Raw genomic sequence first — 25,582 nt, forward strand, 5'->3', positions numbered from 1 at the left:
ACGTGACCAGGGGAGGCAGTAGTGTTATCCTATGCGGCCGCAACTTCCGGAATGTCTAAAAACCATGGGACCGGCTGACAAAATGAGCGATATAAAGTCTTTATTTCAACCCAGTGCTTCGATTTTCCTTCCACGCTAAAGAAGTAAAACGATTATAGATCAGCAGAAACCTGTCACTTTTTGGATAGGATGTTCACCAAAGGTAAGAAGTGATCGCTAAGGGCGGATCGTCCACCCAGCCGGAAGATTCTGGAATACGACGGGGAGGAACCTCATCTCGGAGCTGCGTGGCAGTGGAGGGAGAGGTTCCGAAGGGAGCTAGCTTAATGGGCCATCCACACCAAGCATGATAACTACTACAGTATGACGTTTAAAAAACTGTTCCAACTCAAATGGATGGCAGATAATTAGAGCCCGTTTCTACTTGAGGGCAGGGTGTAAAACATTGGGTCTCTGCTCTATGTAAAGTGTCTTGAGACAACTTGTTATTTGGCACTATAATACCATATATAATGTATATATATAATATATACACAGTATTTGAATGTAATCAGTGGCAGTGGATGCTCATTGCTCACATAATTGTCATTATAGTTAGAGTTATCGTGCACGGTGTGGACCAGCCAAACCGCAGTCAGTGGTGGAAAGTAACTAAGTACTTAAGTACTGTCCTTAAGCACATTTTTGAGGTATTTGTACATTACTTGAGTGTTTCCCATTTCCAATACTTTTACTTCTACTCCACTACATCTCGGATCCAAACATTGTACTTTTACTCCATTACATTTATTTGAAAACTTTAGTTACTGGTTACTTGGTAGATTTGCATTAATACATTAACCACGTCAGCCCTATACATTTCGGCCGTTTGAAAATAGCCGATCTACAAGCTCACAACGCGCTGCGATGCAATGTGAGCTTGTAGACCTGCTATTTTTAAAAAGATCTTTATACATTTGAAAACTTCTCAAATGGGACTTTCTGCAAAATGAGTCATTTATACTTTCAGTACTTTAAATACATATTGATGTCAATACTTTTGTGCTTTTACTCAAATACATTTTGAATTACGGACTTTTACTTGTATTTCTACATTTCAGTATTGGCACTTTTACTTAAGTAAAATAATTGAGTACTTTTTCCACCACTGACCGCAGTATTGTATAGACCAGTGGTTCTTAAAGTGGTTTTCAGGGACTCTCTAGGTTCCTTTATGGGGGTCTAAATTGACCCTTACAAGTCTGGAACTTTGACAGTGTACAAATGGAATCAAATGGACCCGTTCCATTTGTACACTGTCAAAGTTAAGCAGAGGCCTTCAAATTTCAACGTTTGAGAACCCCTGGTATAGACTATAGAACAGGACGCCTAGAAAAGACAGACAGACATTGCTATGTGTGGGCAGAGGAGCGGAGAACGTGGAACCTCTTCAGAGTCATGCGGATGGAACCCAGCTCACGGTTCACTCGCTCCAGACGGTTCTCTAAGGCCACCTGTGGAAGCGTCGTCCATTTAGACATTTTAGATGGAACCATCAGCGGTATGCCAGTTGTTATTTGTATTTATTCATTTTCTATGAAACAATGGTCAACATAATGTGGACATCGAAATTATTGGTAAATAAAATTGTTTTCTTTTCTTTTATGACCTTGTATGGGCAGGTTTTTTTTTCTCTTTTCTATACTTGTCTTCTATATAATATGATAGTCCTCAAATCTCATGCTATTTTGGGCCAATAAGTGTACTTTTACTGTGATGGGAATTGGATTTGGGGTGTCACTATGTATACCTACCTCAATGCGACATTGTATAACAATATAACGATTTGAAAATAAATTATCGGTCAATGGTCTGAAATGTAAATGTTGTCTTGCGCAGCCAAACAACTATTCCACAATCTCCGACTGCTATATAGAGTCTGGAACTAGCCAAAATCTGAGTAACGGAAGCTGGCATTTCCGTTCAGAGAAAATATATTTTTATGTTTCTATTTCTGCTAATCAGCAAGCCATGTATGCTTAGATGATTTAAACTTATTCTAACTTATACATTTGCGCGAATGTAAAGACTAAACGGAAGTGGGGGGGGGGGCTTCACTTCCACTTTACCACTTACTCATGATCAGAGCTTCCGAAGCGTTTGAAAAATGGGGGAGGCAACAGTCTGGCCACACGAGACTAATGCAAGACTAACCTGAGTTTCCCTGAGATCTCTTACCTCATCTAATCGGCTCTGTAAACTCACTCTGCTTCCAGCCCCTGGGATCCGGCTCAGAGCTGCTTCAATCTGTTCAGCACACAGAGGAGAGATATCGAAGCCTCTTATCTCCATATTCTACTTTTTTGTTGTTGTAAAGTAACGCCCTACTTGATCATACTACACAAAAGTATCAAAGGTAGCAGATCTGCAAGCTCAAAACGCTTTGCGAAGCGATGCGTTTCGAGCTTGTTAATCTGCTACATCGTATAACACGTGGTGGTCCCCACGTATGTCCGCAGATGAGCGAAAATACGGTAAGAGCCTGGCAGTGGGGGCTTATAAATGAATTTAATACTGATATTGTATGAGTTAAAGGTATATTCAGTGATTGTATTTCATTCAAATAAAAATATAATTGGTACATTTTCCATTCATTCTCCTCACTAGAATGTGTGCTGACCATATAAGGACTTCCACCATGGCCCATGTTGCGAGCATAGCTAGATTTGGTTTTCAGAGGTGGCCTGCCAGTCCTCGACCAATCAGGGTAGAGTATGGCCGTAGTTGTTATGATGTTTAGTTATGATGGTCAAAATAAAAGTTTTGAGAACCACAGTCGCTCTGAATTAAGAACGTCTGCTAAATGCCTAGATTGTAAACTACTGAACTCATAAAATGACAGTCTCGTAGTAAATCAGTATCATACATATCCTGAAGCCGGAGGCCTACAGATATTCAGTGATTGGGTCTAATGATCAAAACGAGAACATTATAATGGTGTAAAAAAAAAAAAAACACACACATATCCATGCTGTAAGGCCAGTAAGGGACAAGATGACCCCCGGCCACTTTCATTATCACTGAATACACCTTTAACTCATTTAGTGCCAGCGCCCTCTAGGGGCCATAGAATGCCAGGGTATCTCTCATACATAGGCGAGCGCTTTAGCTTCCAGGACCTCACCTTCCAGGACCTCACATGCTCACGTTCATGCACGTCATGGAAAGGTCCCGGATGATAATGCTAACAGAATGGCTATTCCCATTTTGTCATCTAAAAGATCATTTTTGGGCGATTTCGCCGTAAATAAACCTCGCGCCGCTTCCCTAAAGACACAATCCAGAGATATAAGCCTTCAAAGATGTGGTCTTTCATTGGATTAGGCGGAGATTGGCGATTTCGTTCGCAAATAACGGCCGGCCGGGAGGTTGCTAGCTTTCGGCTAGTAGCAAGAAAAATCAGGCCAGGCTTCAGAAGGCCTCTTATCATTTTATTCATTTCATTAAAAAAAGCCGAACTACTTCGGGATCGGCACACTCGTATACTCATCGGAAGCGGCGCCGAACATTGGGTGAACATTGGGGAGCTCAAAAATGTATTTTAAACCATTTTTAATGGAATATATCGTCGGACAGAGTAGAATGGCTAGCTGGCTAGCGGCTAGCGAGCCAGGACCACCCACGACTCTACAAGCAGCTCGGGGTAAGTGAATTAATAAAAAAAAAATTGTATTGGATTGAAATAAAGCCGAACTAGTTCGGGATCGGCACAGAATGAGTTAAGTAAAAGATTTGAATACTTTTTCTACCACTGGTATAAGTGGATGGCAGTAGTATTAACTCTTACCTGCAGTTTCTCTTGTGTGAGCTCGTCCAACAGCCTCTCGGCTTCAGCCAGTGAGTGAAGTCTGGCTGGGAACGATGACCACGTGTCCAGCTGCTCCAGTCCACTGCCTGCCCCTGGGACTGTGACCATTATGACATGTTAACTCATCTGCTGCCATTTAACAATACCTTCGTACTCTAATTATGCCAAACTGTCTCCATAGACTTCCATGTAATTCATAGTGCACGGATCATGCACATCCATGCCTAGATAATGCACCACGTGTGTCCACATTGCTCACAGCTTTCAAACAAAAGAATCCGAATGGAAATCCGTTCAGGCATTCATGAGATAGCAGCCATTATGTTTTCCTAAAATGTAAACAAAGATGGCTGCCATGTTTGAAAGATGGGGTTGCTATGGGGGTTAAACATGCAATTTCGCGATCGCTATCATGCCTACTAAATATGTTTTTTTTTTTTTTTTTTTTAATTCTCGGGTTCCTCGGGCGTGGCAGGGTGGTACATCGCGAAATTCTCGGGTTCCTCGTTTTTGGCAGCAAATGAGTTAATGGGACTGTAGCCATATTTAATCCTGTTATACTTTCAAAATGTAAAAGAAATAGTGGACATAGTGCCAAACTATGTGACGGATTGTGAACTGCCATTTTAGTAAAAATGTGTAAAAAGAAATCAACGGATGAATTTGGATCAATGGAAACGATTCTGACGATTATGCAAAAAAAAAAAACATTGTGAATATCTCAAATCATTTCAATCAGTGATTATGTCATCTCTGTCGGGTGGAAACCTCAAATCAAAACAGACAGACAATCTCAAAACGCGTTGTTTTCATGTCGTGTTTTGAACTCGTAGATCTGCTATTTTTGATACTTTTGTGTGACGCTGTGTAGTATGATCAAGTAGGGCATTAGTCTACGAAAAAACACAAAAAGTTATAATATGGGGAATTGGGGATAAGAGGTTTCTGCCCTACAGCGACAATGCAATAACTTGGACAGGCCTACTGTGCTGTACCTGATCCCTGCTCATCAATACATACAGCAGGGGTCTTCAACAGGGGTTCCGGGACCCCTAGGGGGTCCTCAGAGTTACTACAGGGGGTCCTCCAAATCTTTTTTTCCTTTTTTATATTAACCACTTGAATCCTAGCGTCCATATTCTGAGAACTTCAGTCAAAAATAGCAGATCTACAAGCTCACAACGCCTCGCGCTGCGAGGCGTTGTGAGCTAGTAGATCGGCTATTTTTGGCAAAGAGGTTTGGTGTAGAGGGGAAAAAGAGCAGACTAAGTACCGAGTGACAGGAAAGTTTGTTAAGTATTGACGGTTCAAGTGGTCAAATATCTGAAAACGCAAATTGACATTGTAGTAGAAATATTTATAGAGTAACAAATGTGTGTATTTATCTTGTTTTCCTTCCATTCAATCTCATTGAATGAACGGTCAACCAGCCTTCAAAGTGCACATGCTAATTCAACTCAACTGTCAATCTAACAGCTGAGTTCTCTCCCCCATCTACTTCACTCTGTTAGCAAATCTGTACCCTGTGTAGCTATTTGTATGTTGTCTTTATCTTTAGTACACAATCCTTATAAGAACATGTTTAGAATAGCATCTGTGTCAGAATGGACTATAAGAACTGTAGGATAATGGTACAGGAGAGGGCTTCTGCCCCACGGGGCCCAAGCTCTGGCCATGGAGGTCAGAGCTCTGTCTTTTGTGAATGCTGACACTCTGTTCAACTTTTTGCCTCTTTGAATAAACCTTTGTCAACTCTTGAAATCCTTCATCCTTTTTGAACATTAATATTTATCTACAATATTTGGCACCCCAGATGGGATCAATATTTCATCTTTACCATAGATGGATACTTGGTCAAAAGAACTCTGGGATGAAGGAATTTTTTGGAAAGGAGATTTTTGAAAGCAGACCTAAAGCAGGTCCACCACCATGGAGAACAAAGAGGAGACCACTACAGAAGCAACTTGCAAGCTATGCAAAACCAGCAAGAACTGACTTTCAGCAGATCTACAAGGTCGAGACCTCACAGATTAACAATAATCTTGTGATGACTGCAGCCTGTGGTGACAAGGAGGGCAGATTGCTATTCACCAACATGGAGAGCAAGTCGGGCACCAAGAAACAACACAGACTGACAGCGGAGGTGACGACGAAATCGACACCACGTCGAACACCAACAGACTTTTGCCACAGTAGGAGGAGACCAAGCCAAGGAGACACATGCTGTGTGGCACATCAGAGAGCCACTGAACTGGAGGCCCCACCAGCCCAGTGGAGATCTCGAAGCAAAGACATTAACTGCCACATGCCATAAGCCAAATGAAGATGGGAGGAACGGAGAGACGCCATGAAGACTACAACAACTATGTGTTTGATATTAAGCTGAGTAATTTATATAGGAATAATATTAGCTAAAAGTTGATATCTAAAATATGAGTCAACAAGGCATTTGCCACTAATGTGAGAATATTTGGTTTTATGGTCTAAACTCTGGTATTCCAACAATTGCAGAGTTGTCGGGCAGCTCCGGACTAGGATAAAAATAGAATATTACCGTAACCAGACGAAAGATATTCTCTAGGACGGGAGTGCATGCGGGCTCTTGATTTTGTAAAACAGAGTTTCAAAGTACAAACAAATATAGATTCACATTTACTAAAATTCTAGCTCTCTTATATTTCAGTGTAAACAAGCAAGCCAGTTGGTAATGTTATAAAACATAACATAAGATACCAAGAACAAGTCAAGTTTGACTGAATGTAGGACTGTTCACTAACAAATATAGATTTCACCCAAACAAGCAGATCTACTATTCTGTAAGGTATAGCTCAACATGTAATTGTCTGAAATGTCTATTGATTTGGCACTCTATAAATCTCCTGTCATATGTAAATGAATAGACTATTCATTCACAAAAAAAAAAAAAGTGTGGAATGTAGTAGAAATATTTATAGAGTAACACATGTGTGTATTTATCTTGTTTTCCTTCCATTCAATCTCATTGAATGAACGGTCAACCAGCCTTCAAAGTGCACATGCTAATTCAACTCAACTGTCAATCTAACAGCTGAGTTCTCTCCCCCATCTACTTCACTCTGTTAGCAAATCTGTACCCTGTGTAGCTATTTGTATGTTGTCTTTATCTTTAGTACACAATCCTTATAAGAACATGTTTAGAATAGCATCTGTGTCAGAATGGACTATAAGAACTGTAGGATAATGGTACAGGAGAGGGCTTCTGCCCCACGGGGCCCAAGCTCTGGCCATGGAGGTCAGAGCTCTGTCTTTTGTGAATGCTGACACTCTGTTCAACTTTTTGCCTCTTTGAATAAACCTTTGTCAACTCTTGAAATCCTTCATCCTTTTTGAACATTAATATTTATCTACAATAACATGAATTCAAAATACACAGATGATTGTGCTGTCAAACGAAACTATATGGACTCTACGAAAAGGTTGTGGGGGTCCCTGCTTCATCTCTCTCTCAGCTAAGGGGTCCTTGGCCTGAAAACGTTGAAGACCCCTGTACTACTGTATACTGTACCTGCCCTCTGCTCATCCCAGCCCAGCTGGGAGTTGGCCTCAGTGGGGTTGACACTGCCAGAGAAGTCAGCTGAGGTACTGCACGACTGGAGCACGTCTGGGGAGGAAAGGAAAGGCCACACATATCATGTATTAAAACCACTTAAAGGGATATTCCACTTTCAAAAAACTTTTTGTCATTGTATGGTCTAATCAGGCTTGTATGAACACCCTGAACAGTTTTTAGTTTTATTCATTCAGTATTTAGATATTTGATGTAAATGATATCTGGCCCTCCAGGCTCAGGGCCTCTCCCCACACACACTCATTGTAACTTCAAACTCCATTTTAACCATGATAGATTCATTAAAAACATCCATAATTATTTTCTGGTGACTCATACTACCCTCCTAATACGTGAGCAGGCCGTGTTTTTTCTATAACGTTTTTCATTTATTTTTTATACATTTTTATTGTATTACATTGTTTCCATTTTCCCAAAGAATTATTAAAAATACATGAAAAACATTATGGAAAAAAACACGGCCTGCTCACATATTAGGAGGGTAGTATGAGTCACCAGAAAAAATAATGGGTGTTTTTAATGAATCTTTCATGGTTAAAATGGAGTTTGAAGTTACAATGAGTGTGTGTGGGGAGAGGCCCTGAGCCTGGAGGGCCAGATAACATTTACATCAAATATCTAAATACTGAATGAAGAAAATTAAAAACTATTCAGGGTGTTCATACAAGCCTGATTAGACCATACAATGACAAAAAGTTTTTTTGAAAGTGGAATATCCCTTTAAGCCTGATCCATGCGTCATTAGATTTGCACATGTACACACATGCGCATTTTGCCGTTTGAAAAAAATTGGATTCGGATCCGAAGCCGTATCTGTGGATCCATCTAATTAGAAATAGCTAAATCAAAAGTAAGTTGACATTTTTATGAATGACATGTTGGATTTTGTAATGTTATGTTATATATTACATATATTTACACACACACACACACACACACACACACACACACACACACACACACACACACACACACACACACACACACACACACACACACACACACACACACACACACACACACACACACACACACACACACACACACACACACACACAATATCGTCACTGTCTGGCCAAAAACTAAATTTCTGAGGTTTTAGATTTTTTTTGGCATAAATCAGGGCTATTGAACACCCTTTACATCTGAGTGTTGGTTAAAATAATATTGATCCAATGGAAAGTAGTAAAAAGTGCTTGGGACAAAACCTCCAAACTCCACACTTTCTGCCAAACCAGCTAGTAACTCCACCTCTTTTTTTCATAAATATGTGCTATTGAACACCCTTTATTTGTTGGTTAAAATAATATTGAACCAATGAAAAGTAGTAAAAAGCCCTTCGGTCAAAATCTCCTAACTCCACTACATTTTGGAGTTGGTAGGTTTTGGCCCGAGCCGCCCGACAGCAGAGATATTCACACTGTAAAATGTATGGCAATCAGCATGTTTCAAGCCAAACAGCTGTGATTCTATGAGGCTAAAAAGCACACTGCAGATAATACAACTCAAGAGACTGAGCTAAAGTCTCACCACAGCAATAAATAACAGTCCAATCGGCATAAATGAAAGTGTGCGTTTGGAACTGCAGCTCCATGTTGTTTTTGTTGTGTTTTGTAACATTTCGGCCATCCATCCTCATTCACTGACAGAGAAAGAGAATGAACTACAGTACATTACCTTCGTCTCTGCTTAATGTTGTAAAGTGGAGTCTCTTCCTAGGGCTGTGGAATGAATGGCGTCTCTGGTCTAGTGGCACTTCTAACCTGCAGAAAGAGAACGCAGTGTGTTCTGTAAGATGATCGAGTTGCTGTAGGGCTGAAACCTCCTATCTCCATGTCCTAACTTATTGTGTTTTCTTTTGTAAATTAATGCTCTACTTGAGCATAGCGTTAAAGTATCACAAGTAGCAGATCCGCAAGCTCGAAAGCGCAAAGGGATGAATGGGCAGTAGGTGGTGAGCAGTGATTTTGAAATCTATTCCGTGTTTGACTGGGAGCCATGGAAGGTTGTGGGGGACTGGTGTGATGTGGTTCTGGTGAAGAGGATGGCAGCAGAGTGTTGCACATACTGTACTGCAGTCGGTGGTTTCTAATGTCAGCAACACTATGAGAGGCTCACCTTTTATGCAGGTGTTGCTGTCTTGGCAACTGTCCAAGTGCAGTGGAGTAGTTCTCAGTGGGACAACGTTTGGGACTGGACTTGGCAGACAGAGGCCTCAGTAGAGTTTCTCTCTTGGCTGCCAAACAGAAGTAGGAAAGAAGAAGACGAAATGTGTTTTAAAAAAAAAAGGTTAGAGACGGGTGGAGTTGAAACCACTGCAACGTTCTAGAACGGTTAGGGCTGTCACAATTATTACATGATCGTCTAATCGCAATTATTTGAGGTAATTGCAATCATTTTGCATAATCGTCATAATCGTTTCCATGTTGAGCAATGTTAATATTGTTACAAACACTTTCAAAAAGTAGTGGAAATAGCCGATCTACAAGCTCACAACGCATCGCGACGCGACGGGTTGTGAGCTTGTAGATCGGCTATTTCCACTTTCAAGGTTATTTTTTAAGTATAAAATTGTCAAATATGTCAGTAATTCTTTGTATATTTAAGTTCTGTGTCATGATTGCCATGTGCAACTTCAAAGCCTAAAAGCCAAACAGAAATGTCAACGACAAATACACAATTAAATCGTTAATCGCAATTATTTGAGTGACAATTAATCGTCATGTAAAATGTCATAATCGTGACAGCCCCTAAGAAGGGTTTCATACTAGGAGTGGCTGGTGGCAGGCTGTGATGCGGGGGTAAAGAGGACGATCTGTGGCCTTCTGGAGAGAGGCTTCTCTGGGGTCTGAGGAGCGCTGCTGCAGCCCTCTCTGGAGACAGGCTCCTCTGGGGTCTCAGGAGTGCTGTTGAAGCCCTCTCAGGTCCTCCGTCGTGATGATGATGCCTCGCCGCTCTGGACGCTCCTTGCTCGGGTCCAACGCTGCTTCCTCTCCCCAGCTCTGCAGCCACGTCCGAGTCCCCTCCTCCTCCTCCTCCTCCCACCCCCTGCTCCTGCTCCTGGATAGGCTCCTTGTGCTTGCGCTCCACCAGGCCCACCGTGGTCCTCTGGCTGCCCACCCCTGCAGAGAAGAACACCCACAAGTTAATGCAAGGGGATCTCAAACATTAGGCGAGAGGCTAAACTAAAGCATACATGGGCAACTGGCAGCCCGGGGTCCACATGCGGCCCCCACCTTCACTTAATGCGGCCCGCAGGTTGATACCGGAATACTGATATATTATTGATTTCAGCTGTTAAATGTCCAACATGACCTGCTTTAATTACTTCAGTCTATATTAGTAGCTTAATGACTAGTATAGTAGCATTAAAATGTATTTTTGATGTCCAAGTTATTTGTATTTAGGTTCATAAAGTTAACATGAGTAGATAACTAAATGCGTTTGAAATTAAATAAAAATGTTACATTTCAGGATTCCAATTAAAAAATAACAAAAAATAATTCAGGATTCCAATTCAAAAGAAGCAAAAATAGCAGATCTACAAGCTCAAAACGCATTGTCACGCGATGCGTTTTGAGCTTGTAGATCTGCTATTTTTGCTTCTTTTGTATGAGATACTAGAATGATAAAGTTGGACGTAGGCTAGCAATATGCAATGTGGCCCTCTGGAGTGAAGGTGGAAATATAGCGGCCCTCGCCATCATCAAAGTTGCCCACCCCTGGGCTAAAGGCTAACGCATACCAAACTCACCAGCGCGTCACTTCGTGCCACGTTGCAAGCTTGCACATTTGGAAAGATTTGGAATAATCTTTGGATTTTTTTAAACATAAATCTTCTCTTCTGGGGTCCCTGGTGCTAAAGATTTTAAAGAGGTGGTGCCATAGTTTTTCTGTTTTGTATGTGTCTATGGAGTTAACTCATTCATTGCCTTTTCAAAATGGCCACCAAGTTCCTCACTGCCATTCCATGTCATTTTTAGTGCACGGATCCGTGCACGCCCATGCCTAGATACAATTTCGCGATTGCGATCATGCCTACTACATTTTTGGAGGTCCAAATAATATTTTTGAAAAAAAAAAGAAAAAGAAAAAAAGAATCGGGAAACTCGGGCCATGGCACTGGGGGGTACTGTAATAACTCGGGAAACTCGGGAGGGGGCAGCAAATGAGTTAACATTACTCTAATGTGGCCACATAAAAACATAATTTTAACTCTTTCTGTACACTTTCTTGGAAAAAGTCCTCCTCCTAGTATAATCATAATACCTGATCATCATGTTTTAGGGGGGAAAAAAATCACGCCATCTTTAAGAACCACTGCGTTAGTTGACAAGATCTTAATGGATATTAAGTGAATTTTTTGGGATCCCAGAGTTCTTACAGGGGGCTCGGCTCTGCGTAGACCTGGTCTCCTCCAGCTCTATCAGAGCTCTCAGCATGGGGGTCTGGTTGCTGGATCTGTCTCTCCTCCCTCCTCCACCACCACTGTGCTCTGGAGGCTGAGCATGACTCTGCAGCTTGTCTGGCGGCGGTGAACACCTGCAGAACAGCAGGTCAGTGGATTAATCAACATGTCCCCTGTTGAGGGGATCAAGCTTGCGGATCTCCACTACCAGTGACTAAGTACATTTACTCAAGTACTGTACTTAAGTATATGAATATTATACTGTAAGTAATAAGGTACCTCCATACATATTAAAAAAACACTTTATATTTCTGGTCCACTACATCTCGCAGATTTCTTTTAACCCACCACAGTTAAAAGTATAGTCATTACTCGTTACTTTGCAGATTTAGATCTGTATGCCATAATGGCCTACTCGTGCGCCACTGGCGATGCCAATGACATCACCAGGAATGCTGGTCCCTCATTGGCTGTTAATGATGACGTTGCCAGAAATGCTAGTGCCTGATTGGGCTACGGCAGGGGTAGGCAACCTTAGGCACGGGTGCCAACATTGGCACAGGGGAGGGTGATCGCCGGCACACTGGCAGAAGTGTGAGAGAGAGGATTTATATTTTAAAAACAAATCTTTTTTTAAACGTGGTCAATTAAATGAAGTTAGCTAATTTAGAGCAAATTACATCGTGCACAAAATTCGACGTTCATTAAAACTCTGAACTCTGACTGGGGAGGGAGTCAGGGAGATAGGTGGATTATTGCTCTGGGTCTAATCATCGTTATAACAATGTCCTGCCAATCAAAATATGTATAAATAGTTGTCATTATTATTTTTTAAACGTGGTCAGTTAAATGAAGTTAGCTAATTTATATCAAATTACATCTTGCACAAAATTCTACATTCATTAAAACTTTGAACTCTGACTGGGGAGGGAGTCGGGGAGATAGGTGGATTATTGCTCTGAGTCTAGTCTAATGATCGTTATATCAATGTCCTGCCAATTAAAATATGTAAAAATATTTGTCATTAAAATGTATGTTGACATGGCACACTAACGGTGGGACTACACCAAAAAATGTGCACATACGCGCGTACTGTCCGTGAAGAGGCTCGCGTATGCGTAAACGCTCCAGGCTACACCAAGGAGGGAGTATATGTGAGGAAGACCAGATAGTCTGTGTACAAAACGCATAGGCGTGCTTAAAAAATAGAACCGATCCTATTTTTAGGGAATGCGTATCCGTGGTTCGCGCTATCCGTACGCCTGGTGTAGCCTGCTGAACTGACATACATTGGATCTATCCAAAACGCACATACGCGCGCGCGCCCCGCATACGCACGCATACGCACTGACGCGCGCGAAACGGCTTGGTGTAGTCCCACCGTAACACTCAAGAAAATAAAAACATGGCACTTCATTTCAAAAAGGTTGCTGACCCCTGGGCTACGGGCTTAAACACACGGCTTCCTACTGTACCTACATATGCAGCCGAACGCAGTACTTGCACTCTCTGCTGGCGCAAGTAATTACAAAAAAACACCCTTTTTGAAAAACTTCAAATATTTTTTTTAAAGATTACAAAAAAATGTATGTTGCCACCGGTATATTCTGTACATACTGTGTAGCAACATCAACCCCAAAAGGGGTTCCCGGATTGAAAGGTATAGTTACGTATAGGGGTCCCCGGTTTAAATGGTTAAATCCCTATTTTATACCCAGGTCAACATAGATCAGCTATTTTCAAACACTGTCCAACAGAAACATTACCTCCTGCTGCTTCCACCCCCCGATGAGTCCACGGAGCCTCCTCCTCCTGACCCGGCTGATTGGTCACGTTGCAGATACGCCGACCACCTGTAGCCATTCGATTGGTTGGTCTGAGCGAACGGCGACCTCCTGCCACTCTCTGATTGGTCGGTCAGACGACGAGGAGACCTCAGGCTGGTGGAGTCTGGCTCCGCCTTGCGTTTGCTCGGTGACGGCAGCAGGTCAGGGTGGTGGAAGAGACTGGCGAAATGTAAAAACAAAAATAAAATATTACTTTGTGGTCCAATACCAGTGTTGACTTTGACACAGTGTTGTTTTTGACAGCACATTTTGATTTAGTCTTAGTCATAGTCTTTTGAATAAAATGTCATTTAGTCTTTGTCATAATTTAGTCACCCGAAAGTTTTTAGTTTTAGTCTAATTTTAGTCGACTAAATGTCATAAGATTTTAGGCGAGTAAATCTACAGTTGATTTAGTCAAATGAAATGTATTTTGGCAGGCCTTGATGGCATCTTAATGACAGATTTTACACTTGGTTGTGCTGCGACGCGTTGTGAGCTTGTAGATCTGCTATTTTCAGCACTAATGTTTTAGTCTAGTTTTTATTTTGTTGACGAAATAGTCAATATATTTAGTCATAGTTTTAGTCATCATAGCTTAGTTTTTATTTGGTTTCTATTTAGTTTTCGTCAGTGAAAAAAGGTAGTCGACGAACATTTTTCGTCATAGTTTTAGTCAACGAAATCAACACTGCTTTGACAGCAACGACGCATTGAGAGCTTGTAGATCAGCTATTTTCACTGCGCAACATGCTTCCATAGAAGACCTGCTGGCTTCTATGGAATCCACATGCAACTGAAATCAGTCATTTAGAGCATTAAATTGACGGATTGAGAGCTTCTAGGGGTTTTCAACTGATTTCGACCCAGGGACCACCATCCTGACTATGAGCAAACTGGGGATCACCACTATCGTGTCAGAGTGTCCATCATAGACCAACCCAACACAATAGTGTTTTCAAAGCATTTTATTACCAATAAAGAGCAGGGCAAGTTTGGCAAGACGCACAACATTTTAGTTGGATATCATTTCCTTTACCCCCCCCCCCCCCCCCCCCCCCCAAAAAAAAATCTGAATCCATACAGAAGGTGAATATCGTCACTGTCGGGCAGAAACCTCGTATTTCCAAGTTTAAAATGTGTTCATTTTTTCGCAAAGTAAAGCCCTGCTTCATCATACAAGGCCGTCGCACAAAAGTAGTGAAAACAGCAGATCTACAAGCACACAACGCCTCGCGGAGCGAGGCGTTGTGTGCTTGTAGATCAGCTGTTTTCACCAGCTTAAATCATTTTAAAAGTGATAAATACAAAACAAAACGGTTTCGGACATACAAGGTTTCCACCCGACAACGACGATATACATGTTGCCGTGCTGGATGCTTACCCGGCCCCAGAGGACTGTGTGCTGCTATGAGGGCCGTGGCGGGACCTGGCCTGGTTCTCATGCTCCAGTTGTTTCACCTGAGACTCCAGCTTGGAGATCACCCTGAGGAGACCCAGACACAGGAGACACCCATGACGTTTCCCATAGTCTCGGGTAGCCAGACAACTATTCCATAATCTCAGAATGCTATATATATAGAGTCTGGAACGACAGCTCCCGAACGGCGAGTATCGGATGTAGTCACTGCTGCACGGAACTGTAGTCCCATTGGAAACATAACAGAAGCACACAAGCACAGACAGTGCCATAGACAGAGTCGTTCGAGCGGCATATTCTTGTTATGCGTCTATGGTTTAAGAAAACATTTGAAAACATCGTGGAAGTAACACCAACAACACCAGAGAAAGACGAAATAACACCCAAAAAAAAAAACACATCACATCCGCTTTATCCCATACTCATCATAAGACTTCCGTTGCCCCAGACTGTATGACGGGAGCATTTGCAAATCGCAAAGCCAACAGTCTGGCCACGCAAGACTACATTTCACAGGATACACCTATGACGTTTCGCAGGAAACACCCATCACGTTTCACAGGCAAGAAGGAAATAGTGGGTCCCTGCACTGCAGGCTTCGTTTCGCAGATAAAGAGCATCAGTGAGTGCAACCTGTTATGCCTGCAATAATTTGCGAATCGACTCACCTTTTCAATTCTGATATCTGATCGTTGGCACGGGAAAGCTTGTCCTCTGCCGACGCCAGGTTGTTCTGTTGACAAAAGAGATGTAATGTAACTGGTGGCACTGAATAAAATACTGAGTGAAGATCCTTTGCCTTTCACCCTTTTACAGCAGGAGGTTTGAATTAGAGTGTCAATAATACAATTACTACTTCAATATCAACAATAACAATAGTATTAATCATAATCATAATAAACAAATGATAACTGAACCATTACCTTAACCCCCCCATGGTCTTTCTTCAGTGAGTCATACTCCCCCAGCAACTGAGAAGGAAGATCAATACTGAGTTACCAAACCCTGAAACTATAGACATTATAGGATGCCAGTTAACACATGAACCTAGCATCTGTCTAAATAACACGCTATCTAAATGACATTAACCTTTGCTATTGTCAAAATGCACATTATTACTTTAACCATTATTTTATGCTTTAACTATAAAAAAAAGAAAACAAAATAGCAGATATACAAGCTCACAGTGAGCTTGTCGATCTGTTATTTTTGAAAGAAATCATGACAATTTGAGCAAGTCTTTGAATATATTGATCCGATTCTATAAATGTCTCCTAAATCCTAACAGGGTTCTGAAAAACCTATGTTTCTATTTCAGTGGTGATCAAACTTTTTCATGTGAAGGACCCCCAAAATGATATGTATTCGGACCCCCATCTCAAAATACGTAGTTCCAGGGACCCCCCAGAAGCAAATATCTGAGTTAGAAATGTTCGCTTTTAGAAAGATATATTCAAAAGATTGGCAAAGATTGTCACGACTTTTCAAAAATAGCAGATCTACAAGCTCGGTGCCGCGCTGTGAGCTTGTATATCTGCTATTTTTCAACAGCTAAAGTAGCTAAAACAATTCAAGGTCTTAATGGGTTAAAGGAACTCACGTCCTGCAGCATCTTGTACTCCTGCTCCCTCCGGGCCACCTTGTCGCGGGCCTCCCTGGCAGCCGCCCCGGCCTCCTCCTCCAGCTGCCGGACGCGGCTCCTCAGGCGGGCGGCCGTGGCGTCCCGCTCCCCCCCGCACCGCCTGCTCTCCTCCAGGCGCTCCTGCAGGGACTTGACGGTGGCCACGGCGTAGCGCTCCGGCCATTCCACCTGACAACAAGAGGAGAAAAAGTCACGTAAAAAGGTTGTTTCTTAGCAGAGAAGGACCGGAGACGACGTTTATTCAACTTTCAGCATGATCACGGATGTTTGAAAAAAAGACAGGTGGCATTTACAGTATTTTCTGGACTATAAGGCGCACCTGACTATAAGGCGCACTGTCAATGAATGGTCTATTTTCAAACTGTTTTCATATATAAGGCGCACCTGATACGCACATAATAGACGCTACCGTTGCGTTATGCATCCAACAGATGGAGCTGTGCTAAAGGGAATGTCAATGTCAATGAATGATCCATATATAAGGCGCACTGGACTATAAGGCGCACTGTAGTTTTTTGAGAAAATTAAAGGCTTTTAAGTGCGCCTTATAGTCCGGAAAATACGGTAAAACACTGAATTATTATCTTTCTTTCTTGTCTTATTTTTTTTTTTTAAGATTAGTTTTTTGGCTTTTCTGCCTTTATTGATAGATTTTAAGTGAAGATGAACAGGAAAGAGAGAGAGAGAGAGAGAGAGAGAGAGACGGGGAGAGACAGGCAGCAAAGGTATCTGGAACGGACTCGAACCCGTGCCACGCTGTCAGGCTACATAAGAGCCTCCGTGCCTGGAACGCTACAACAGCGATGTGTTTCTTTCTTTTTATAATATTATTAAAATTATTCTTTATGCCAATGCCTGATTCCCCGTGTATTCTAGTCCCGTTCTCACTGCAGACTCTTACAGCTGGTCCCAGGGAGAACCATGAAAGCTGCCACTTGTATACATATGGTTTTCTTGATAGAAATGACTGTTGGTGCAATGCCTCTCCCCAATTTCAGAAAATCTTTAATAAAACGAATGTTACTGACACTAAATAAATCTTATGTAAAATGTTGTCAAATAAGTCCAAAACAGAACTCATTCTGATCATTATATCGTTCTTTCAAACACTGTTCAGAACAGGTGACTTCACTGGACTGACTATATGTGAGGGTCATAGCAAAAACTAGTTAATGAATTAATTCTGTTTTATGATTCAACTCTCTCATTGCCATCACAGTGCAATGATTTACTGTGTACTGTAGTGTACAACGGTTCACATTTATCATTCCAGAAAGAAAAAGTAGAATACCAGAGGCCTTGTAGCCTGACACTCCTGAATTTCGTTTCACTTCATTATTCAGTCTGAAAGTTCTTCCCTTGGGGGCGATTGCAGGGATGGGCGTTGCCAAAAAGAGGCAGTCTTCAGCGATTGGTTCACCGACCAACACATGACATAGTGTTGTTATCATGGTTATGTGTGGCTGGCTAGTGGCTAGCTAGCCTGTTGCTTGCTAGTGCTACTTGCTAACCAAAGAAACAGTCAGAATAGGAGCACTACGAACTAGTAATCAAACACAACATAACATGCCTGCTACTGGTGTTTCATAGCGAGATCGATACGATCGCATTTTACCGCAATTTACCGCATTTTAGCGCGACGCGATGCGCGGTACGGTACGGCGGCAGCGCTGGTGTACTTGGAAACACACATGAGTTCTGGGAAACCCCCACCCACGCTGATCACATGACGCTGATTCACGACGCTGATTCGCCGTACGGATTTTCAACCGAGGGAGGTCTCTTCAATGAGAGCACTTCTAGACCCCTGAATCGCCAAAACAAAAAATGTAAAGGGGTGTGGCTAGCGATTCAGGGTCTGGAACTAGGCTAAGAGGCCTTGTACATCCCAAATCAATGAGTTCTATGAAACATGGATCAAACCAATGACAAAAGGATGTAGAAGAAGAGAATGTTACCAGTTTCCTTTCCAGTGTGATGTTTTTGCTCTCTAGTCCCTGGATATGACTGGCAGCTTCAGCCAGAGCTCGCTCTAAATGCTCACACCTAGAAGAAGAAGAAAAATAGATGATCTACAAGTTCACAATGTAATCGCGAGGTGACACATTGTGAGCCTATAGATCGGTTATTTTCAGCCACCATCGTACAACAGTGAATACATTCTTCATAGCCGGGAATGTATATGAAAATGCCTGCGGACAGACAGACAGACAGACAGACAGACAGACACATACCTTTCTCTGAGGGCCTGGTTGCTCTTCTCCAGGTCTTGGGGCAGGTCTCGGAGGTTGAGTTTCTCTCGGAGGGCTTGGATCTCAGACTCATAATAAGCCCTCAGATCATCCACGTGTCTGTAGTGCTTCTCTCTGAGGTTCTGCCTCAGTCTACACAGAGAGAGAGAGAGAGAGAGAGAGAGAGAGAGAGAGGGAGAGAGAAAGAGAGAGATGGAAAAGAAAATCATGTCAAAGAATAAAAATGAGAGATTGAGAATCCAAAACGAATGATAGAACCAGTTGCAATCCGGAACTTATTTCAATGATTACATTTCTATTTCTACATGATCTATCTGTATGGTAGAGATTGTTATTACAATAATTATAACTGGTACATGTGCAGTGGTTGGAGGTGGTCTCTCTACTCTTCTATAGAGACATTTAGGTCTGGTAGGACACCTACTGGTTGGCATGTAGTACAGCCTGAAGCTCATATACTTCCCCTGGCCAACCACGCTTGAGCATTAGACATTTGGTAAAGGCTACAGATTTCTCAGCCTGATTCGCTACTTTCGTCTTTTTCTCACTTCACCTCTCAGGCTGGCCAGGTTCCATTTGACTGGTATTTCCATTACACAGGTAAGTCAGTAAGTCACTTGAGTTTTACATTGGACAACACTAGTCCCGCCGCCCTCCACAGACCAATCACAAGCCACGAGAGGTTTTCACTCGTTTGGGCACGGAAATGAGAGGGTCTCTTTTTTTTTTTTAGATTACTTTTTTTTTAGATTACTTTTTATGCCTTTATTTGATAGGATATAGTAGACTGACAGGAAATGGGGAGAGAGATGGGGGAATGACACGCGGCAAAGGTCGTCCGGATCGGGAATCGAACCGGCGACGCCAGCAGGCATCATAGCCTAGTATGTGGTATGCGCCTTGAACACTAGGCCAGCGGGCGCCCCATGGGAGGGTCTCTTTTAGTTTTTCTCAGCGGAGTGGGAAAAATAAAAGACTGCACAGAGCAAGCAGGCTGGATCCCAGGCTAACATATTTCAGCTTGAACATTTAACAAACTTTACCCTTGTGTCCTGAAATTGAAAACAGCTGGTCTACACGTTAGCTTGCTACATTCCACTCACAGAGAAAGGGCGACAGGATCTCCCGATAAGGAAGCCCTCTCCCCTACGTGTTGACTGGCGGCGGAGGTGGACCTCGGCTTCAGGGTGCTGGCGGTGTGGCTGCCCTCCTCCTCGCTGGCCCGGGCCGTGAAGGAACAGGCCGTCTGCTCCTTATCCCAGGGAGCGGTGGCAGGGGGAACCCAGGAGCTCTGCACCTTGGGGTTGATTTTGACAGAAAACTTTCATTCCATTTAGTTTAGTATTCGTTTATTTTTTTTTTTATTGTTTTCTCTTTAAAAATATATATAGTTTATAAAGCTTGGCTAGTCATAAGAATGAGCTGTCAATGCTCCCGGTGGGTGAATTTGTTAATGCTCTATACCAGGGGTTCTCAAACCTTTTTAGGCCGTGACCCCCAAAAGAAACATATTTTAACTGGGGACCCCCCAACCTGACAATTTGTAGGTATTACATTTAATGTGACTCGGTTCCACAGATACATATTGTGAAAATAGCAGATCTACATGCTCACAACGCCTCGCAACGCAAGGCGTTGTGAGCATGTAGATCTGCTATTTTCACAATGTTTGCATCTTGCTTACTTAATATTTGACAGTTAGGCCAGTCCTGTCGAATATTCGACTATTCGAATACTTTGAGGTCTTATAATTCGAATACTAAAAAATCACTATTCGTGAATGCCCTAGTTTCAGTCATATTTTAGTAATCTGAAATGTTTTAGTTTTAGTCGACTAAATAGCACAAGATTTGAGTCGACTAAATCTACAGTTGATATTGACGACTAAAATGTATTTTGGTGGGCCTCGATGGCGTCGCAATGGCTGATTTTACACTTGGTTGCGTGCTGAAAATAGACGATCTACAAGCTCATAACGCGTTGCAGTGTGCCGCGTTATAGTTGTGCTGCATTGTAGTTCTGATTTCAGAGTGCAACAATCTCCACTAGTCCCAACCAAACATTTTAGTCAATTTTTACTTACTTTTGATTAAATTGGCAGTATATATTTAGTCGTAGTTTTAGTCATGATAGTTTAGAAACACCCTGAAGAAGGCGTTTGTGTTTTTTTACTGTTCTAGCCCGTTGCCCAAATAAAGACCTTTTATTTCTGAATCCACCTGAGTGCCTGGACCTGGATTTGTGTGCCTCTGTGGCACATTTTGTCCTCTTTTGCTCATAGTTAGTTGTTATTTAGTGTTTTTTTTTTTCTTTTTTTCTTAATTTTTATCCCATGATTTTGTAACCCATTTTTTCACCCAGTGCCAATTGCCTATGTAATCCTGGGCTCTGCTCTCCCTCTGCCGCGCCTGGGGAGACAACGGACAAACCTCATGCTTCCTTCAATGCATGGGTAGTCCAAGTTGTTTCTTTTCACCTGACAGGGGGGATTTCCCTGGGATGGACGTAGCACGTGGAAGGAACATGTTATTCCAACCAGTTCCTTTCCCACCCATCAGGCGCCCCCGGCTGGCCAGGGGGAGGCATTATTGAGACCAGGATTATTGCATGTTTTTGTGAGGGTATCAACCCTAGGAGACACGGGGAGAACATGCAAACTCCACACAGAAAGGCCCTATCGCCAACCCCAGGGTGTGGGCGCTGATGACGCGGAGGGAGGAACACGCCCCCAGCACCCTCATCGTCCCCCGGCGGGAATCGAACCCAGGACCTTCTAGCTGTGAGGCGAAGCGCTAACCACTGCGCCACCGTGCCCCCTGTTATTTAGTTTTTAATCTAGTTTTCGTCATTGAAAAAGAGTAGTCGACGAACACTGTTCGTCACAGTCTTAGTCGACGAAATCAACGCCGCTCTGCACCTTGGTGGGGGAAGGGGCGACGGCGGAGAAGCTGGACATGTTGGAGGAGCAGTCGGTGTCTCCGGGGTTGTTGGCGCTGCACTCCACCACGCTGTCGGGGCTGACGGGGGTCCCGTGCTTCTGGAACATGTGGTGGTGTCCCGGGGGGGCGGGGGACGGGCTGCTGACGTTGGAGGGCGACGTGACGCCCGAGGTTCGCTCCGACTGACGCACGTGAGCCGCCGGGTCCAGAGTTAACACCTGTGATACATGCAGAAAGAACATGTTATAATGATAATAATAACCCATTTAGAACAGGTACACATTATTTTGTATCATTGTTTTATGCTTTAACTATTGAAAAACGGCAGATATACAAGCTTGCAGCGCGGCACCGAGTGCCACGCTGCGATCTTGTAGATCTGCCATTTTTGAAAAATCGTGAAAATTAGAATTTTGACCAGATTCTATAAGTGTCTTTTGAATCCTTCTAAGGTTTTTTGAAAAACCTATGTTTCTATGTCAGCAATCTGGCTGGCCATCGTCAAAGAAAAGGTCCTTTTCACTTAACTGGAGCTCAGTTAGTCTGTTCTTGAGAGACTACTATGTCAGTGGTTCTCAAACCTTTTCATGTGAAGGACCCCCATCTCAAAATATTTAGTTCCAGGGACCACCCAGAAGCAAAATTTGAGTTACAAACGTTCGCTTTGAAAATACATATATTCAAAGATTTGCACACATTTTCACGACTTTTCACTGGTTAAAGCATTCAATAATTCTAGGCCTAAATGGGATAATAATCTTTATTGTCCCCGAAGGGATATATATATCTTCACAAGTCTGTTCAAAAACAACACATAAGCATAAAGCACAAAACACCAAGACAATACATGAGGTCCCCACTGTACAAAGAGAACCATCCATTGACGGGGCCATTCGTTTAAAGGGCCAGTTCACCTCTGGGACAACCAGATCTTATTTTATTGTTGTTTGGGACACGATCAACACAATCCTGAGTTATTTTTTGTGTTCAATTTGTGCATCAAATTGATGCATCATCATTCATGCTGAAATACTAAAATATCTCAAAACACAGATTGAACACAAAAAATAACTCAGGATTGTGTTGATCGTGTCCCAAACAACAATAAAATAAGATCTGGTTGTCCCAGAGGTGAACTGGCCCTTTAATGTTGCAATGGCTGAGGGCCCGGGGAAAAAACTCTGGCTAAAACACACCTTTTCCAACTTCAAGGTTCTGTATCTTTGGCCAGATGGTATGAGGTCAAAGTAGCGATAAAGGGGATGGCTCAGTGTCATTTGTGATTGAAAGTTCTAAGCGTGTGGGTGTGGGAAGTCCGATAATCTTGGAGAGAGTCAATTCATTTCTGTGCGTGTGTGTGTGTATAATGTGACCTATATGTCAGCCATTATTTTACTTTTTGTATGACACTGGCAATTTTGCAAGTGGCTAACCTGTCTGGTGCCAACCCCGAGTTTCCCGAGTTTGTATTGGTACCCCCCCTGTGCCAACCGCGAGTTTCCAGAGTTTGGGCCGTTTTTGAAGATAATTCTTTTTTGGACCTCAAAAAAATGTATTAGGCATGATCGTGATCGCGAAATTGCATGTTTAACCCCCATACCAACCCCATCTTTCAAACATGGCAGCCATGTTTGTTTACATTTGAAGAAAACATAATGGCTGCTTTCTCATGAATGCCTGAACGGATTTCCAAGCGGATTTTTTTTGTTTGAAAGCTGTGAACAGTGTGCACACACGTGGTGCATGATTAGGCATGGGCGTGCATAATCTGTGCACTATGAATTACATGGAAGTCTATGGAGACCATGGCAACTTGGACCTTCAAAGAGATTTAATTGATAGCAACATAAGTGTTAAGTGTTGTCAGTCAAAACATCTGTAATCTGTGGTCTCCAGAATCGTGGTCTGCATTGAACCCAAACCTCTGTCATGGGTCTAGTAATGTGCATTACCTGTGGTGACAGAGGACTGGACGTACGGGAGCCATCCCAGTCTGTGTGCTTAGGGTCCGTTTTCTGCTTGTTCTCATAGATCTGTCTCAGAGACAGACGAGGCTCTTGAGGTGGAGTCTGTGGGAGACGTGATGACACCAGCGTTAGGCTGTGTAACGGACAAGTCCATCTATTTCACACTACTAGACAGTTGGGCAGGCAGGTCAACAATCAATTGTTGTTTCCCTCCACTGTATGCTCAGAAACAATCTGAAATTCCGCCATCAGAACTAAACTCATTTTATGTTCGGTTGCGCTCTGAAAATAGCAGATCTAAAAGCTTACAACGCGTCGTGGCATTCAACCAAGTGAAAAATCTGCCATAATGAGGGCCATCAAGGCCCGCCAAAATACGGTGTTTTTGTCGACAAACATTAAATAGTAGTATGTTTTGTATTTTGTAAGTTAAATATCTCTATATTCTGATTCTTGTTTAAGGCCCATTCCCACTGGGCCAGATAACAGATTAAAAAATATCTATCTGTGGTAGATATTTCTTTTATCTGTATCTACCATCCACTTTGAATGGAAAAATATCTGGAGAAAGAGATTTTTTTATCTGTTATCTGGCCCAGTGGGAATGGGCCTTTATCCTGTCATTAGGATAAAATTAGTATCCCAACCTTAATAGTTCTACTGCCATATATATTATTTATTTATTTGTGCTGGTGCCATCAAAAAGTAGCTTACCTTTGCGATGTTATAGAAAATTATCTATGGATTATTTCCAAACAATCTTTTTCAATGGACACATATATCTGTACTGTAGCCAAAATGACGGCAGGGGGAAGCCTTATGCAAGGAATGAATGTGAAATGGCCCTCCCCTCTTTCCGTCGTTCAGAGCATAGAAATGGATTTTCTAGATCAGGTCCACAGAATACAGCCAGAAAGTGATTTGGGACTCCATTGATGTTTACGTGTGGTGGAGATTTGAGAGCAGCAAAAGAGTTAAAATGGATATACCGTATTTTCCGGACTATAAGGCGCACTTAAAAGCCTTTAATTTTCTCAAAAAACTACAGTGCGCCTTATAGTCCAGTGCGCCTTATATATGGATCATTCATTGAAATTGACATTCCCTTTAGCAAAGCTCCATCTGTTGGATGCATAACACAACGGTAGCGTCTATTATGTGCGCCTTATAGTCAGGTGCGCCTTATATATGAAAACAGTTTGAAAATAGACCATTCATTGACAGTGCGCCTTATAGTCAGGTGCGCCTTATAGTCCAGAAAATACTGTAGATATGGAATATGGAATGAAATACTTTTTTTAAATTTGAACAAAGAATGTCTCTTTGTATGCCCTCTAAGGATAGGACATGCAGTGTGGCATAATCAAAATACATATGAAATGAACCTAGTATGAATCATACTAGGTTTCTAATATTTATACCTACCAGACTCATGGACACCTCCTGCAACAGGAGGTACGCGCCGCTGTCAAAGCTATCCGGAAGGGGATGATAGATTTCGTTCTCATTCAGACGCCAATACGTCAGGCCTGAGAAGAAATTAAACATAACGGTAAGGGATGGGACGATAAGAGATATTATCGTTTATAATGATCAAAAACACTCACGATAATCGTATCGTGGAGATTTAATTTATTGCGAAATCGTCCTCTGTCATGCACTGGGATCAATTCA

General features: G+C 42.4%; 1 protein-coding gene across 1 annotated transcript in view; it reads right to left on the minus strand.

Annotated features, from left to right (window-relative positions):
• Positions 1–304: 304 nt before the first annotated feature.
• mphosph9 (M-phase phosphoprotein 9) overlaps positions 305–25,582 on the minus strand; it is a 45,171-nt gene continuing 19,893 nt past the window's right edge. Inside the window, exons 9-28 of the mRNA XM_080743162.1 lie at positions 25,334–25,437; positions 23,894–24,010; positions 21,920–22,159; positions 20,106–20,299; positions 18,985–19,134; positions 18,709–18,796; positions 16,709–16,918; positions 16,032–16,079; positions 15,777–15,841; positions 15,073–15,174; positions 13,629–13,868; positions 11,839–11,996; positions 10,437–10,576; positions 10,223–10,343; positions 9,573–9,690; positions 9,132–9,217; positions 7,392–7,487; positions 3,827–3,945; positions 2,218–2,286; positions 305–1,493 (exon numbers count right to left, since the gene is read on the minus strand). Of these exons, the coding sequence (XP_080599288.1) occupies positions 1,392–1,493; positions 2,218–2,286; positions 3,827–3,945; positions 7,392–7,487; positions 9,132–9,217; positions 9,573–9,690; positions 10,223–10,343; positions 10,437–10,576; positions 11,839–11,996; positions 13,629–13,868; positions 15,073–15,174; positions 15,777–15,841; positions 16,032–16,079; positions 16,709–16,918; positions 18,709–18,796; positions 18,985–19,134; positions 20,106–20,299; positions 21,920–22,159; positions 23,894–24,010; positions 25,334–25,437 (2,567 nt within the window). The 3' untranslated portion in view covers positions 305–1,391. The remainder of the gene's footprint in view (positions 1,494–2,217; positions 2,287–3,826; positions 3,946–7,391; positions 7,488–9,131; positions 9,218–9,572; positions 9,691–10,222; positions 10,344–10,436; positions 10,577–11,838; positions 11,997–13,628; positions 13,869–15,072; positions 15,175–15,776; positions 15,842–16,031; positions 16,080–16,708; positions 16,919–18,708; positions 18,797–18,984; positions 19,135–20,105; positions 20,300–21,919; positions 22,160–23,893; positions 24,011–25,333; positions 25,438–25,582) is intronic.

This window comes from Nannobrachium achirus (genome assembly GCF_963921795.1).
Source record: "Nannobrachium achirus genome assembly, chromosome: 15".
Lineage (NCBI taxonomy): Eukaryota > Metazoa > Chordata > Actinopteri > Myctophiformes > Myctophidae > Nannobrachium > Nannobrachium achirus.